At 38.1% G+C, this 18,294-nt stretch overlaps 1 protein-coding gene across 4 annotated transcripts; it reads right to left on the bottom strand.

The window, feature by feature from the left end:
* Window positions 1-2,994: 2,994 nt before the first annotated feature.
* On the bottom strand, window positions 2,995-11,787 carry fosl2 (FOS like 2, AP-1 transcription factor subunit). Of its 4 annotated transcripts, none has more exons than XM_084096119.1 (5): window positions 11,621-11,787; window positions 11,183-11,398; window positions 7,320-7,574; window positions 6,529-6,648; window positions 2,995-4,137 (listed from the first exon to the last, which is right to left on the bottom strand). In XM_084096119.1, exons 2-5 carry the CDS (start codon window positions 11,282-11,284, stop codon window positions 3,592-3,594), a joined length of 1,023 nt encoding a protein of 340 aa, XP_083952245.1. In that variant the 5' UTR covers window positions 11,285-11,398; window positions 11,621-11,787; the 3' UTR covers window positions 2,995-3,591. The 4 variants fall into 4 exon arrangements, with proteins under 4 accessions (XP_083952245.1, XP_083952246.1, XP_083952247.1 ...); XM_084096120.1 differs by having other exon boundaries at window positions 6,529-6,636; XM_084096121.1 differs by having other exon boundaries at window positions 11,183-11,275.
* Between the last annotated feature and the right edge of the window lie 6,507 nt (window positions 11,788-18,294).

Genomic DNA, 18,294 nt, shown 5'->3' with positions numbered 1-18,294 from the left:
TGAATATAGGCCTACCTTTAAAAACTTAAATGTATTGATTGTAAACAGCAATGCTGAACAGAAAAAATGTAAAATAATGTCATAAACATGTATCACTCTTTAACCACTAAGTGGCAGCATAACTCCATTGTGTAGTGTGACATTTTTGCCTGATGACGGTTAATTCATTTCAAATACTACCATTTTGTTGTCCTTAACTGTAATATAGGCCAATATACAGTATATATGGCCAATAATATATAAATGTTATATAGACTATCAGTATTTTATATTTAAAATACATAAAATCCAGAACTCAGATCACTGGTAGGCTATAGCTGTCCTTGACTTACATTAAGTAACTAAATTTCGTTGTTTTACCACATAATTTCAGTCTTACCATAGAATTAGCACTTTCTAAAGTAATTGTTGCTCAAACCAGCATTTGCTGGAAACACTGCAATATTCAAGTGTTGAAATCAACTATTGAGTACATAACACAGTTCAACTTAGGGCTAATGTCGGAAGAAACAATATACAATCATGCAAAATATATTAGTCTTGTAAGACTTTTTTTTATCTTGAAAGATTAAATACAACCAAAGTCATTGTAATATTATTGTTTAAATATTCTTATCTATCTATCTATCTATCTATCTATCTATCTATCTATCTATCTATCTATCTATCTATCTATCTATTTATCTATCTATCTATCTATCTATCTATCTATCTATCTATCTATCTATCTATCTATCTATCTATATATCTATCTATCTATCTATCTATCTATCTATCTATCTATCTATCTATCTTAGCATTAATTAATAAAAATACAAGAGTTCATATTTAGTTCATGTTAGTTCAGGACAATTTATGACTTTAGTCATGTATAAGTAAATGTTGAGATTAACATTAACTAAGATTAAGATTGATAAAATGAACATTTTTAGTTCATGTTACTGTAATCTATCTATATCTATCTGATATTCTACCAGTAAACTATTTTATTTTATTTTATTTTATTTTCAAGTGTTCAAGTAATTTTAGCAGTGAGTCATGAAGCTGAGAATTATTTGGGAAAGCGTAATTCTTAAAGCGATATATATCTGAAATGAGAAAATGTAATTTGATCACAATTGTTTATCATAATAGTTTATAATGTGCAATAATTCTGTACACAGAATACACATCTCCGATGTAAACCGATATATTTATTTCAAAATAAAAGATTTCCACACATACACATGAATTTGGCCTAAAGCTCAACACACAACTGCAAAACAGCCATCAATGTTTTTAAATGGACTCAACTCTTACCAAAATCTCAAACCTGGCAAATCACTTTCAACCTCGTACATAATCAATACAAAACTTGATCAGGTGAAATGAGACAATGGGTCATCCATTCATAATAATAATGCAAGGTAATGAATGCACCTTTAACCAAAACATCAGTCTGGACATTTGAAATGTATGTGTATAGAGTGACTTTTCAAGTGAAATTAAACCCCCAAATTAGTATCCTAACATACACGTTTATTTATTTATTTATTTTACATAAAGTGCAGCTTGCTAAATCTTGATAACCAGAACTACAGCTAAAAGCATTGATGACCTATGACCAGGAAGTTTAAAACTGTACATACTGAATGTACATGCTTCATGTTTCCTTTACTTCTTCATCCCCATTTATGAAATAATGCTTCTATGTATTTATCAAAACAAATATTGATGTCTAATATTGTCATTGACATCATTTACTGCAATGGATAAAGCAAAACTGTCTATCAAAGTTAGGATGAATAAATCTGCATCTTTGATTATGTGCAGAAATGAGAGATGAATGAATAACTGATGCATAAAGCAGGTTCATTCAACCGTCTTGTGATTGGTTGAACACAGAAGCACCACATTGCAACAATGAGATATCCAACAAACCCAAAACACTGTGCACAAATAAATAAATGCACAAGCAAAATACGACTATCCAAAAAATACCACTTTGGAAATGTTTTTATTATCATTATAATAAATTTAAATTACCAAAGGAACAAACACTGCTTTACATATTGCTGTTTTTGTAGGTTGTTTTCTGTCTTTCAACAGTTAAAGCAATAAAAAAGAGAGAAAATACAGACCGATAAGCAGGACATGTGCAGAAAGCTGTACAGATGGCTTGCTCAAAAATACACAGGGTTCAAAGACCGACAGAGAACAGTTTACAGCACACTGTCCATAAACATCTTTCTTTTTTTTTCTTTTTTTTGGTATTAAATTGGTTTTTGCAACTAGAATCTCTCACACTCGATTTAACAAACACTGAACTCGTCTCTTAGATCCTTGAAAGTTCCTGACATAAATAAGCAACAAAGTCCTTCAAATAGAAGCCACATTTGTTTTGTTTTTCCGTTTGCTGCGTACTGTACAACAAAATACTCCCATTCACCTTCAGTTACTATCTGACTGAGGCAACGGCAACCTCCAGATCGCTCCTTTTCCCAAGGAATGCTTTTCAAAAAAATATTGCGATTTGTATATTTTCTTCAGCGTCTGATGCATTTGCGTCAAACTTTCAATATCATTCTGCATTCCCCGTTTACTCCATCACTGTAAGGAATGGTGTCTTATTCGATTGTAATGTTGCTGACAAAGTGCATCTGTTCTCAAGTGCGGCAATCAAAGCCAGCCAGTGTTTCAGGGAGAAGTGCTCATGTGGCTGATGTCATTGATTCGCTTTAAACCGTACCCTGAAAAAAGGGCCAGTCGAGACATAAAAGTACATGTTATAAAAGTAATACATAGTTTGCTCCTTTCTTTTTTTATTATTTGAAAACCACAGTGTGCGCCAATACAAAAGCGGTATTGCCATGTCAGGGTTAGAGGCAGAGCCTAATATGGCTGGAGTTTCCCTCATGTACACCGTTATATTCTGTGTGCAATTGCTTCTAGTAATGCTTGTATGGCTCACTGACACAGACAAAAAAATCCCTGACAGTAGATTCGCTGATGCTATAAAGTTTTTTTTTTTTTTTTCTGTTTACTTTACATAACAAAAGCTATGTAAATTTGGCAAATTATCTTAGTGCTTGTGCCGCATATACAAAATATCAACAAAGGTCAGCATTTTATTATACAGGATGGTTCTTTCGACACTCAGCAGTCAGGCTCATCCAGTGAACCCTAAATATTATAAACAGCAAGAGACAAAACACAATGGGACAATATTCACACGTCACAAGTACAAGGATAATGACGTTTTCAGGGCGTAGTGTCCAATGTCTGATTCTGTACCTATCAAGAATGCAATTTTCAAGCAATCCCCGCCTCTTATTAGTCAGGGAATATCAAGGTCTTCTGAACAGGCGGTCGACTTGCGATGACGCAATCTTTCCTCCCTCTTCATTACAAAACCTCACCACGAAAACAGCAAAGTGGAATTCGCACGTACATTTAAACGACGACAACGAAAACTCTCTTCTGAAACGTTTAAATTAAACGAGCAAATTAGCCCTTGAGGGTTCTCAGCCAGTTTGAGGGAGGAGTCCCGCTCAAACCCCTAGCCGAGCACGCTCTGGAGATCCACGGGAACGAGGAAAGTCCAGCTGTCCTTCACAGCGCCAGCAGGGTGGGAGAGTTGAGCGAATCCGAGGACTGGTCGCCGCTGCTGCTGCTCCGCCGGTGGGCTTTGGAGCAGGACTCGGACGAGGGCGATGGGCTCTCGGGCTCCAGCATGCTGGGGTACGTGAAGATGAGGCTGGAGTGGTTCGGGGTGGACACCGGGGTGGAAGCGGCCACCACAGGAGTGTTCAGACTGTCTCCGTCAGAGCAATACATGCCGCCACCTAGACAGATGGGCTTGATGACTGAATGCTGGGTTTTTGCTTCATCCTCATCGTCATCATCTTCCAAAGGCTCCTGTTTGACCACCACTGGGTTGAGAGCATGCATCGGGCCCCGGGGCCCCAGGTTGGAGCGCATGGTCAGGGGAAGGGGCGCACACTGCTGGGAGTGCAGGTTTTGATGGCGCTCTTCGAGGGGAAGTTTGCACACGGGGTTGTGGGCCACCAACATAAACTCCAACTTGTCCTTTTCCTTCTGCAGGGTCTCGATTTCTTTCTGCAGGTCGGCCTTCTCCTCCTCCAACTTCTCTGTTTCCTTGAATGAAAAAAAGAAATACAAAGAATGATTATGCTGCATTTTGCCTGATAATCTTTGGGCTTGTGATTGTCAGCAGGGTGTTTTTATGTAGTGGTGCTCTAGGTGGTTTCTAACTGGTTCCTAACCCTAGTCAAAAGCCCCTTCCCAAAATGTCTATACGATATTAGGGGTCTTTAACGTAAACCTATACGAGGGCTGCCAAGTATGTGGTTTTCCTGTTGTTGCTATTAAAGGGTTCCCACGGGTTGATTTTTCCCCTGCTGGTTAAGACGAACAAAGTCTATCGGGTTTGGAACGACAAGAGGGTGATTAAATGATGACAGAATTTTCATTTTTGGGTGAACTATCCCTTTAAAGGTTTGACATTCTTGTATTGACATATTTTATATTCTACCAATGATAAAACTGTGCTTGATGTTAAGTTTTGTGATCACTATGATAATAGTGGTTTTCATTTTGCATAAAAGTGACTGTAAAATATGTATTTTAGGTATGTGAATGGCATATTTTGAGTTTTAATGTTCATTGGGTTATTTCTGATTGGCCATTAGGCTAGTTTTGTTACGCAGACATGGCAACCCTGTGCCGCACGTATAATGAAAATAAAACTGAAAACGCGATATGGCTTAGTGTAATTATTAAAGGTCCTATGACATGCTGCTTTTTAGATGCTTTTATATATGCCTTAGTGGTCCCCTAATACTGTATCTGAAGTCCCGAAATTCAGCCTTGGTGCAGAATTACAGCCACTACGAGCCAGTCCCACAATGAGCTTTCCTTAGGACGTGCCATTTCTGTGTCTGTAGCTTTAAATGCTAATGAGGAGGAGAGAGGCGGGGCAAGGTGGAGGGTGGGGGTGTGGCCTTAACCAGCTTGCTAATGTTTACAGTGAGTGGATGTATCGCAATGGCTCGTAGACAGTTCAAACTTTCCAGTTTGACCCAGAATCTGATCCGGATGGAGAAGCACCTGAAGAAGTTGCAACTCAGCGGCTACGGCGGGACGTTTCCGCTTTAGTTTAAAATATTGTGTCTGGATTCGGTACTTTAGTTGGTTTGTTTATGTATGCTGTTACAGTTATTATCATGTAGCTAATGCTAGCCTACATTGTTGGCTTTTCATGTTGCTCTGATTTGCTATCGTTCTAAAGCTGTATTAGCATCTATATCAGTAATCTTTGTAGTTTAGAGAAGACTGTACCCTGGCGCATTTCCAGAGAAAATAAAATTAACCCACTGGTTCTTCAGAAACTCGGATGAAGGAACTGAAAAAATACTTTTGTGTTCATTTGTACATCCAAACACTGAGCAACTGTTTGCAAGCCGTGATGTTTCTCGAGGAAAAAACAATATCGCGGTCGTAGCTCATTTTCTCAGGGGCGGGCCAAATTCTCTGGGCGGGGCAAAGCAGAGAAAGGGGAGGTAACCTTTCCCCGTATGACGATATATAGGGAAGATTCAAGATTGGCTCATCTGAGCTTTAATTTTCTCAAAGCTGGAGCAGGATACCCAGGGCTTGGTTTACACCTATCACCATTTCTAGCCACTGGGAGACCATAGGCAGGCTTGGGGAACTCATATTAATGTTAAAAAACCTCATTAAGTGAAATTTTCATGCCATGGGACCTTTAAATCACAAACGTTTTTCAGATTGAACTCTCAGAACACTTTAGCACTATTAAAGGAACGCCTACCTATAAACACAAGCAAGTATTTCCCAAATAAATTTGAGCTGTTCACATGGACCGCTTGACACAAAACCAAGTGTTTCGAAACAACCGTCCAAGCCTGCAGAAAGTTAAAAGACTGATATGACTAGACTGTCAAAGATAAGCCTCATTAATTTAGCTATGAGGAAGAAGGAAACCAAAATGAAAGCAAATGCTAAATTTACAAAGAAAGAAACTCATTAGAAGAAAGGCTCTCGTTATTGTCACAGGAGATACAGTTCCTTATTTGGTGAGGAATGAAGAGAGTGGGGGAAGGGAAGAGGGAAAAAAATGCAGTGAGTGGGGTTTGATGGTTAGCTGCGGTTTCTTCCTCCAACAATATCAGATGTTTGCTTCCCTCCAACCCCCTGTAGCACATTCTTCCCTCGTGTTTCAGGTCTGACAGCCTGAGAGATGCCATTAGAAAGCTATGTAGTTCAATTACAGCCAGCATTGTCTGGGACTCGGGGCATTCCCATTCCCGCCAGACAACACTGGTCTTCTGTGGTCGTAAAACGTGTCTTTTTAGGGTGTCTTCAGCTTTTAACCACTAAGAATTGCATGGAAATAAGTGCAATATTTGTGGGCATTTCATTTGGGGTGTTCATTAAACATGTTTCGCATTGTGCTAGTAAAGTTAGAAAACGCTTGTGTGTTTGTAAAGGCATTAGAAAACTCACCCCTTGCAGCATATCGGTCAGTTCTCGTCTGCGGTTCCGACATTTTGCCGCAGCTAGTTTGTTTCTTTCTCGCCTGACTCTCCGTTTTTCTTCTTCCTCTGGGGTGAGCTGCAGATAGAACTAGGAGTGAGATTTCCCAGTTGTTTGTCAGAAATCTTTGTGATGTAAAAAAAACCAATCCTTGCATCTTCAGATAAACAGTCATTTATTTATATAGCGCTTGAAGTCAGGGTGATTGGGACACTTTTTGTCATTGAGATGACTTGGAAAAACTGTCCTAATCAACCTGAATTCACCTTAAAGATTGTTTCAAAGCAGCTTCACAGTAATAAACAAGATAACAACACATTAATGTTGCAAAAGTATGAAACAAACTACATTTTAGCTGTAAAGCAGCTCCAAAAAGACAATAGTGTCATTCAATAGATGTTAAAAAAGTGTTGGTAACACTTTTCATTAAGGTTCATTGGTTAACATTAGTTATCTTAGTTAACATGAACTAAGAATAAACAATACTTCTTTTCAGCATTTATAAATCTTAGTTAAATTCATTTCAACATTAACTAATACGTCATTAAAATCAAAGGTTGTATTATACATTAGTTAATGCACCATGAACTAACATGAACAAACAATGTTGTATTTTTATTAACTACTAACATTAACAAAGATGAATAAATACTGTAACAAATGTATTGCTCATTGTTGGTTCATGTTAGTTAATGCATTGAACCTAATGAACCTTATTGTAAAGTGTTTTTGTACTATACGTTGAAAAGTGCAAGACGAACCTGCTCGTCTCGCTTGCGGCGACCTCGGGCGTCTCCGATGGAGCGGATGACCCCGGGCCGCGTGAGAGCCGTGTGTCCGAGGAGACTCGGGCCGCTGGACACAGACAGGCCGTACGGGTGAGGCCGAGAGTACGGGTTAGACATGGATGTGATCACCGTGGGCTGAACCATCCACTGCAGGTCCTGACTGGTGGTTATGGCATTAATCGTTGGAATAAAGGCACTGCTAGAGCCAGGCATGTCTACTCTGTACTTCTGTGGAGAAGAAAGAAAAGCATTAGGATTAAGCCATTCTTTTATGGTGATGTCACAACTGAAGTGCAAACATTTATGAAGAAACTGTGGATTAAGAAGACTCTGACTTTCACCGTACATTAAACACACTGTGTGATTCATTTTTGGTCTTTGTTACTGCAGTCCCCCTAGCCACCCACTTTTTAGCCATCTTACAAACAAATTCCCATCATCACAGACTAATGAATCATTGCGCGTGCCGCCTCGCTCTGCGCCCTCTTGACTGCTTGACCCCCAGAGCGACAGGGTGACACACTCACGGTGAATCATGGGAAAGCCCACAACCCTCCCTGACAGAAGCAGACCAGGCTTAAATAATAGCCGTGGTGATGCAACGGGCCACAGTATCACCGCTGTGTGGGCATTCAACAGATTTGTGTCGTTCAAGAAACAAACCTCTTATTAGAAGTGCATGTGACGTCTAAGAATGCATCATTAATAAGAAAATCTAAATAAAATGCTGAATGTTTTTTTTTTTTTTTTTTTTTGTCTTTAATGCAAACTGTCGTTTAACTTTTGAGGTTGTCTGTAAACTTAGAAATTAAAAATGTGCAAATATTAGAGTAAGTTTAATAAAACCTCAGTATTTGCCTTAACTTAAATTCCTACTGTTTTCTTGCTGTTGGATGAACAGATTTCTATGCAATAATCTAATCATAGGCAACTATTTAAATTAGAGGCACAAGAATGAGTTTTTTGACTGCATTGTGTAATTATTTTGTATTTACCTACTGAACACAATTATAACTTACATATAAGAAACACTGGTAACACTTTATTTTAGTGTCAAAATAGTAGTTACAATAGTAACTATAAATTATGCATAATTACATGCAACTAACCCTAAACCAAATGAAGCCCTAACCCTATAGTAAGTACATGTAGTTACTTAATATAACTCTGTACTTAATACATTAACATAATACATTAACAACTATTTGAATTGCTGATTAACATTAAATACCATTACTACAATTAATGAATGCTCAGTTTTAAATAAAGTTAGAATGTTTAATATAAATTTAGAAACATCATTAAACTTTGTAAGGCTAGTCATTTTTGGAAATATTTGAACTTCTGATAGACCATGTAAAATATTACAGTGATATTGAATGACTTGTAAGCAAGCATTGCCTGAATATTCGATGGAAAAATACACCTGAATGATATGATTTTAACATGTGCATCTGACAAATGCTGAATCAGGTTATGAGACTGCTCTTCTGTTCCCCTCAGCCGGGAAGCAGAACTGGGATCTCGTGCCAGCACATTCCATCCTCCACATTCCATTCCATTCAACACATTTCTGGTGGGATTTTAACGGGAAACTGACTTCATGTTACAGATAGAGTTTACCGCAAATCATTTGGAGGCGAATGAATTACGGGAAATAACAGCGCTCATTACGTGAATGAAAAACAAGCATTATTTTACAGCTGAAAAGCTGAGATTCAGTGTTCGTAAAGTAGTATTTACACTGAAGGTGTAGTGTTGCTTTAACACAGTATAATCGCTTCCCACTGCATATTGCGAAAGACTCCACTAACTACCAGGAACTGACGCGATGGTTTCCCATTTCATCCATGACTAAGGATCGGGAAGATCCACATAAACACGTTGAATCATTCTCTGTTGTGTTGAGAAGTAGCGCTTTATCTTCTCTTGAAATTCACCCGAATCCCTTTCACTTGATTTTCCCCGAAGGAGTCAAAACTACACATGCTGGGATCGAAAGGGGGCAGTTTATTCCACGAGTTTAAACAGCAACCCTACAAGACAAGATGATGCTCGGGAATTTCTGACAGGAGCAAGTTAAACCTTCCAGATGTGATTAAAATACCAGCGTCTGGGGAACAAGCTGCCAAACTGACCCGGTACACAAGCTCTTATTCATTCCCTGAGAAGAACCAGATCGGGGACAAATGACCTAAAACACTTCATGAAGAAGAGATGCACTTCACTGGAAACATTATAGGCTATAATCCATTTTAATGCAACACTCCTGCATTAACTCGCAATACTCGTCGAGGCTTTAGATAGTCTACCTAAGAATTAATCTAACAGTAGCTGTAACCATAAACATGTAGCTAATTATTATAAAAACAACTGTGATTAACATCTACGATAACATACAAATGATTATAAAGTGAGTTGCATGACATAAGGATACAATTTAGTCATGCAAGCTTTGAATAAAGTGTGATAGAGCTTTTTTTTTTTTTTTTTTTACTACTTTCTTTCAACATGGACCAATTTGCGAGTCAGTGAGTTTTTTTATTTTTTATGTCCATGCAGAAAGTCGCATAAATTCTATAAAAAACATGCATTTATTGAAGTATAATTACTAATAAAGTAATCAAACAGGAAGATCCTAATGCGCAACCCTTAGTCTCCTGCCATTGCATTTAATTCACCATATTTGTCAATTCTAGTCAGTTCATAAAAAAGTATAAGCCCAAAGTTTGTGTAAAGCCCTTATGGTCATATATATAGGCTATAGAGAGAGAATTTTTTTACGTTTGCCATGTAGCCTACTCGAAATCCGAATTGGCTTTCTTTTCTCCATCCTAAACTTTACAGTTCAACTACGGATAAATGAAAGGTATTTTCAGATAAACTAAATGGCAACTGCACATGTTCTGAAGGTTAGTGAAGTGCAAGCGCTATGTGGAAGTCCCGGAAGTGTGGCATTCTGCGGCCACTGCGCGCGCACTGACTCTCGTCTCCGTGGGTTTATTTCACATTACGCACGCCACCCACGCCACTGCTGCCCTTATCTGCCTAATTCCACGGAAACATAATGTTATGAGTGCCAACATGTGCGCTATCTTTCCAAAACGATAGATTGCAGGAAGCAAGAAGAAATCCATTCTGGGAATCATTTATTAAGAGAGCGAGACGGATTCCTCTGAGAGGATTTTACGCGTTTTGCGCGTAGATGCGTATGTGTCCTCCATGCACGTTCTTTTCAAAAAATGATCAGATATGATAAAACACAGCAATAAAAATATGACACACACACACACACACACAGGTAGCATATACTTTTATATTCTGCTTATAGGGCGCATAGCCCGACATGCAATAACCGAATGTCCGGTTTTTATGCAGAACACTTATTGCTTTTCAAAACATGCACACAAGGCCAATGCATGTTGAAAACGACAACCTGCAAGTCCTCGATATTTAAAAAGTTTGGTCTCATTTTACATCGCAGTTTATGCATGACTTTAATCTGTGAGAATGTGTTATTATTTTGCGGCGCTGCTTGTAATTACACACTGCTATGTTTACTGCAATAACATGAAGTATGTGTAATGTAGTGTGAGCACTGTAATGTAAAGAAGAGAAGCTATTAAGTGCATATTGTTACACTCTAAAAAATGCTGTGTTGTTTCAACCCATGTTTGGGTCAAATATACGGACAAACCCAACCGTCAAAAAATTAAACCAACGGTTGAAACAACCCAGTATTTTTTAGAGTGGGTTAGTTAATAATGATAACACGGTAGGCCTGTTCATGTAAACCCGCAGATGTGAGGTGTGTGTGGAGACGGAGACTCGGGCACCTGGTAGCTGGAGGCGGGGATGGGGCTGGTGTCCGGGTGCGCCGGTGAGCTGCTGCTGCCGCGGGAGGACGTGTCGTATGTCCCGGTGTAATCCTGGTACATGATCCAGGGAAACAGGAGTAAATTTCAGAAGCTTGGTAATGAATTCCCACACGATCAGTGTCTTCAGTGGCACAAAAAAACACTTCCAAACGAAGCGATTCCTTTTCACCTGATCTAAAAATGATATCCAAGATAGGCTACTTTAATGCTCGGTATGATAAATCCAGGCATAATATTCTATTAGCCTATTAGAGAAGTTAGCGATCTCAAATTCTGTAGTCTCTTTAATAGTCCAATAAATTGATGTTCCCGTGAAAAACTAATGTGTAATAATCATCGCTACTGAGATGTTCTGCTAGAACCAGATGGAAAATGAAAAATCTGTGAAGCACCTACTTTTCTTCAGTGAACTCTTGCAGGTTTAGTCCTGTCCCCACAGCAGTGACTCAACGCAGGGATGAGTGTACCGCTCTGGACTTTGTTGAACTGATTTTGGCGACTAGGTGAACTTCAGTGCTACTTCTACAGGTCCCGTCAGTCGACAGATGACTCACTTCAATGGCTCTACTCTACTCCAATGCTCCGCTTATCAACGCCAACCTGCGTCTGCGCGTCACAGCCTTGTTAAGCCACAAAGCAAAATGGGGGTTTCGTAATGTATATTTTGGGTCATTATGCCAGACGTTACTGTTCCCTGAAGAGCTTCTGAAGTTTTAGGGCTTAAATATTTAATGAAAAATTAAATTCTGCAAAGGAGAAATTGTTTAAGGTGTTTTAATTTGTTTTAAACTTGTTTGTTTGTAGCGTCCACCCCTATTCCACAGTTGGTTTCTACCATTGACGCATGTTTCCAAAAATGGGCAGTTGCGTCAGAGCACACGCGCATGGGTTTCCTTGGTAAAGGCACGGTAAAGACGCGTCAGGGATTCCCTCCCCTCTTTCCCCACCTTTAACTTTCACTGGGTGGTCTGTGGACACATGTATACGGTTCCTACAAGCACGGAACACGGCTAGAGCTTGCAGAGGTGCGCGTGGTTTCAGAAAGTGGCCGGATGTTGCTCTCTGAACCATAGGCTGTGCGAGCATGTTAGTGCAATTGCTTCATCGTGGAGTTTTTTTTCCTCTCACACTTTTTTTGGCAGTTCGAAATACAGATTCTTTAATTAATTAAATATTTTTGTATTTTTTCCTTGATAACAAATCTTTGTTGCATCATTAACTGTTTTTCAACATATTTACCACAAAGGCTCTTCAGACTCAATTTTCTCTCCAGATGAAATAAAACTAATCATTATTGCCCAAAGAACAGATAGATGTCGCCAGTGGTACAATAAAGTTTAGTGGGGGAGGGGAATTATCAATTGAACACTTTTTAGTTGAGTTTGATTCCGTTCAAGTGGGGTCCAGTTTATTTTCTCTAGGTATCGTAGATAGGCTATATAAATGTAGGCTATTACATTTTTAGAAATAGAATTTTGTGTATATAACTAACTAATTTTACTACAGTATGGTTATACCAATAATTATTACCATACCAATATTGCTTTTTAGCTTTATTTCTTTTAGCATAACGCATACCATGATAAACAGGAAAAAGTGGAAATAAACACTTGACTGCAGCAACAGTCCGTTTCAGAATGAGTTGATTTATTCCGAGTTGAGTAAAAGAGGACGGATGAACATTGGTGCACAGGAAATACCCATCATTTTTCCTATTAGTATAGATCCTATAACCAACGCTACAACATCACACGAGTAGACTGCGAGAATAGGCTACTTTTATTGCCTTAAATGCGGAATTCATGTAGCTTAAGCTTATTGTAACAACAATAATAATATTAAATCACAGACTATGATACACCCAAATAGTTATATTTGCATTACACCTAATGCTTTATGTCTCCATTATGTTATCTGTCATTGATTGTCTTGTGAGTTTCTCTATAGGCTACTTCTCTGCCATCAGATCTGATGATGAGCATTATGGAAAAGAACAAGAACAGGAGTGACGCGCGTTCCCGGGGATGGTGAACGTCACTCGCTGTCTGGCACAGCCCTGATCTCTTCTTATTAAACAGGGGAAGAGAGAATTATATGGGTAAATTAATGCAGCGAGTTCTAGTCTCATACTATCGATAACTTCAATTAAATAGCTGAATCGAAAGAAGAAATGTATCATATTGGTGTGTGCACATAAGCAACCTATTAAACTAGTTTAAACTACCAAAAAGTGGTAGAGATCAGATGGTATAACCATGATATTTTGATAGGCCTATATTATATGGAAGTGAATGTTAAACTATATTACATCGCATATGTCCATAAAACATAGCAGTAGTCATGACGACAACCCTGATAAACAGATTAACCCAGATTGTATATGAGACGCATCATGCTAATCTGATAACAGCCAGTGAAAGCACGTGCCGATTGATACTGTAATAGGCCTATGAGGTAAATACAGTGAAGGCACAAATATAACTTTTAGTGCTGATGGTTTATCACATCTTTAACGTGCTTGTAAAACTTTCTTTGTGATGAAGTTTGTTGTTGTAGTATCGGCCACTTTCCGTCACTTAAAGGGATAGTTCACCCAAAAATGAAGATTCTGTCATCATTTACTCACCCTCATGTTGTTCCGAATCTGTATTCATTTCTTTCTTCTGCTGAACACAAAAGAAGATATTTTGAAGAATGTCTGTAAGCAAACATATGATGGGCCCGATTGACTTCCATATTTTTAGATTTCTTTTCCCTATAGGCCTACGATGGAAGTCAATGGGCCTATCAACTGTTTGGTTACTCATTTTTTTCAAAATTATAGAAGCTTGTGTCCGCCACAGAATAACAATTAAAAAAGGTAAAATGCGACTTTTTATCTCACAATTCTGACTTTCTTTCTTAGAGTTGCGTGATATAAATTCGCAATTGCGAGTTATAAGTCAGAATTGTGAGATATAAACAATTCTGAGGATAAAAGTCAGTCTTTTTTTCCCCTCAGAATTGGAATTTACAACTCGCGAAAAAGTCAGAATTTTGCAGATAAAAAAATCGCAGTTATCTTTTAAATTGTTTTATTTAAATTGTTTATTAAATTGTTTAAATTTGTTTTAACAAGTTAACAGCTTCTTTTGTGTTCAGCAGAAGAAAGATAGTCATACAGGTTTGAACAACTTGAGGATGAGCAAATTTTCATTTTTGGGTGAACTATCCCTTTAAAGGGTTGGCAGGCCTAATAATGAGCTAAAACCAGTTTGTCACACAACCACATTTTTTTCCACATATTTTAATGACATACAGTAGCATAAACAGTTTTACACACACTAATGCCAGAACATTATAGTTTCATGCTCCACAATGCTTGTCCTTCAACACAAAGGATCCATCCTGCATTAATGGGTAGATCTAGTGGCACCGAGCGTCTGATTAACATCACGATCTGCCTGGGAGTCTCCTGGGTGGAGTGCTTTGTGGATTACAGACTGGCTAGAACACCTGATCTAGATTAGTGGTCCAATGATCTCTTGAAATTTTATTTGCAGGTTTCCCTGGCAACTACCAGTCTGAAACAGAACAGAGCCACAATGTGAACATTCCAGGCCTAGAGGGAATACGAAACTCAGAGGATAGAAAATTAATTCATGCTAGAATATTTCCACTGATTAAGCCAATCATATTACAGTGAGGTAGGAAACATGGCCTTGGTTTGCCTATTGTACATAATCCCCCAAGACTGGCCCAAACAGAATTATTCTCCAAGCAAAACCACAGCTGAGATTCAAACATCTGCAAATTCACCTCATTTATTGTTTCTTGCTTTCTTCACTATAATACAAAGATGAGCAACTCCTTAACCCTAGTGCCTAGAGGACAACATGTTCTAGAAAATCAAAGCCATAAATCTAAATAAGTTTTGTTCCAAATTTGAGATTGATATAAAAAAATGAGCTTTCATTAAGCTTTCATTTGGGCGCAGTGGTGGTGGGATTTGTGATTTTCGGTACAGTAGAATTTTTTCTCTCACAAATATTACATGCACACAATTCTTTTTAGTACACACATACAAACCACACTCTGACATCCACAACAGCATATCCACACAAAAATAGCTGCATTATTTATTCAAATGACTCTATAAGAAGCAGAAAACAGAAAAAGCAAGTGTTTACTTTATAGGCCAAACCTGAGAAAATGGTGCAATCTGGTAAAAAATAATAGTAAAAAATCTATTTTTGAAGCCTTGCCAACAGAATAAAGGCCTATTAACAAAGACTGCGTTATTTTAAAGTCAACTGGCCCTTGATTAAAAATTTAAGTTTTAATGGGATTCAATGGGCACATTTTTATTCTTTAAGGGATAGTTCACCCAAAAATGAAAATTACCCCATGATTTTCTCACCTTCAAGCCATCCTAGGTGTATATAACATTCTTCTTTCAGAATCAGACGAATACAATCGGAGTTATATTAAAAAATGTCCTGGCTCTTCCAAGCTTTACAATGGCAGTGAATGGCCGGTTTCTGTTTTGAAGTCCATCAAAGCGCATCCATCCATGATAAAAGTGCTCCACACGGCTTCAGTGGTTAATAAAGGCCTTCTGAAGCGAAGCGATGAGTTTGTGTATAAGAAAAATATCCATATTTAAAACTTTATCGACTAAAATAACTAGCTTGCGTTATTTTAACGCAAGTTGACTGACGGCAAAAGAGTAACACTTGTATGACGCGATGTATGACGTAGGATGTAAGAATAGCGTAAGCTTTGACGCCTCTCGCGGTTCAAACAAACAGAGCTGGGCAACACACTCAAGATCCTCCCACATTTCACTTTAAAAATTCTCGTTTTAGACTTCTAATTCGTGACTGGTGTTTTGTTTTGCTCTATCCTCTACACTCCCGCGTTCGTCAATACGTCAGGTCAAGGTTTACTCTTTCGCTGTAAATCGATGCGTACGGCCGTCTGCCGGAAGCTAGTTATTTTAGTCGATAAAGTTTTAAATGTAGATATTTTTCTTACACGAACGGATCGCTTCACTTCAGAAGGCCTATATTAACCCCCCGGAGCTGTGTGGACTTTATAATGGATGGATGCACTTTAATGGACTTTCACTGCCATTATAAAGCTTGGAAGAGCCAGGCCATTTTTTTGTATATGACTCCGATTGTTTTCGTCTGAAAGAAGAATGTCATATACACCTAGGATGGCTTGTAAATCATGGGCCCTTTAAGGTCCTGATTGTAACTAGTTTGTGTTACTAGTGTAAAATAGATTTATTAAAGGAAACAAGGGTGAAATAGTATAATTCCAATAAAAATGCACATCTCTGTCAACATTTATGCATTTGGCATTAACACAGAGAAAATGATAATAAAAACAAAACTGAAAAGGCAAATAATGCCCCTAACCATCTGGTGCTATTCGGTCATTTTTTTCATTTAGAATTTTACGTTTTTTTTTGTTTTTTTTTTACTTCATCAGAATGGTACAAAACTTGGTAAAGTTTTTGGCACTTGCTGTGTGAAAACAGACACACACAAGAAACATGGACATGATTTGAAAAGGTTAAATGGTCCTGAAAAAAGTAATCACAGTTTTATTGTTTGTGGTCAAAAATGGCTGTATTGGAAATGAATGGGAGACAAATTTCATCTAGTGGAAGCGTTTGGTACTGCGGCCAAACAAAATCTCACTGAAAGCTCATTTTTTGAGACATCAACCTAAAATTTGGATCACAGCTTGTTTAGATATATATATTTGATTTTCTCACAGTTTTAAAAATATATATTTTATTAAAAAAAAAAAAAGAGGCATTTTGTGCCTTTTTCAAAACATTGAATGTACAATTGTATAACTTTTTTTCAAGTTCACTTTTTAAAACCTTTTTTCACTTCAGCAATAATCTTTCAAGTGTCATCTTTAAACTGGCCAAACTTAAATCTGTGATCCAAAGCATTCAAGATTTAGGTCCATGCTCAAAAGGGGAATAGGCTACATGGATTATAATTACTGCATAAATATAATTTAGTACCTTAAAATCCCCTCAGAATACAAAATATTAAATAAAAAAAATATTATTGAACAAAAATATAGTACAATCATTTCATTGTAATTAAAAAAGAGTATTAGGTCATTTTTGACCGATGCGAACAGTACCAGAGGGTATCGCAAAATTATTATTTTGAGTATTATTTATATGGCAAACACAGAGAGCAGCATATCTTCATAAATCACTAGGAGAGCTGAGAACAATGAATGCTGTGTGAAAGACTCAAATTCTAGCTAGGCAACTTCACATTCATTTTCTTGTTTATGTGTTTGTGAATGGAGAAATCCTATACGGCCTCGTCTTCAACTGACTCAGAGCTGTCACGGAATGAGGCATACTTTATTTACTTATATTTCCACTACCTGCTGTCTATAACTAAGAGGACAGGACCTATTTCAGCAAGCAGGAATGTGATGTATGCAAGCATTCTTCTCAATATCAAGCCCTTCCCCCGTTACTGAACAATGTTCTCCGTTTATAACGCTAACAAGGACTGTTTATGGTAGCAGGTTTGTCTTAAAAAAAACTGGTTTTTATTTACCCATACACAAACACAAACTGTGGCTTTGACCGCGGTTCTGAGAGAGTTATTACTACAAGAATCGGTTCCTGCTACAATGGAAGGAAATGCGTCACAAACGCGTGGCTGACTCAAAACAAAGAGCGACAAAACAAAGTGATGGCCACTTAAAAACAGAGGGAGTTGGAAAGCAGGAGCGTATAGTGGAAGAACTTAACGAATGGAGCAGAAATAAAAGAGGTGGGGGGACTTTAAAGACGGACAGAAAGATTTATATTGCGAAAGGGTCTTCCCGTAAACCTTGGGTGTTTGGCCAAGGCAAATATGACCCATCACAGTGAGCACTTGTTCCGAGAGGGCAGTAGAGGAAAGATGCAGAGGTATATCTGACAGTCTGAACATCCTTTACACCTCTTGCTTGGCAAATTATTTTGTCAGGTGTCGCTTTCCGAGGGCTTTTCATCACAGGCGCTGAACACTGCGTTTCGGAACGGCAGTGGGCTT

The sequence above is a fragment of the Abramis brama genome (assembly GCF_963993115.1).
Source record: "Abramis brama genome assembly, chromosome: 21".
Lineage (NCBI taxonomy): Eukaryota > Metazoa > Chordata > Actinopteri > Cypriniformes > Leuciscidae > Abramis > Abramis brama.
This window is presented reverse-complemented; position numbering and strand designations above follow the sequence as displayed.

Bases quoted from the DNA above. Each gene is read 5' to 3' on its own strand.
- fosl2 (XM_084096119.1), bottom strand. From the start codon at position 11,284: ATGTACCAGGATTACACCGGGACATACGACACGTCCTCCCGCGGCAGC. The intron at 7,575-11,182 runs GTGCCCGAGTCT...TCTTCTCCACAG, and splicing joins TCCCCGCCTCCAGCTACCAG to AAGTACAGAGTAGACATGCC. The intron at 4,138-6,528 runs GTGAGTTTTCTA...TTTTCATTCAAG, and splicing joins TGACCGATATGCTGCAAGGG to GAAACAGAGAAGTTGGAGGA.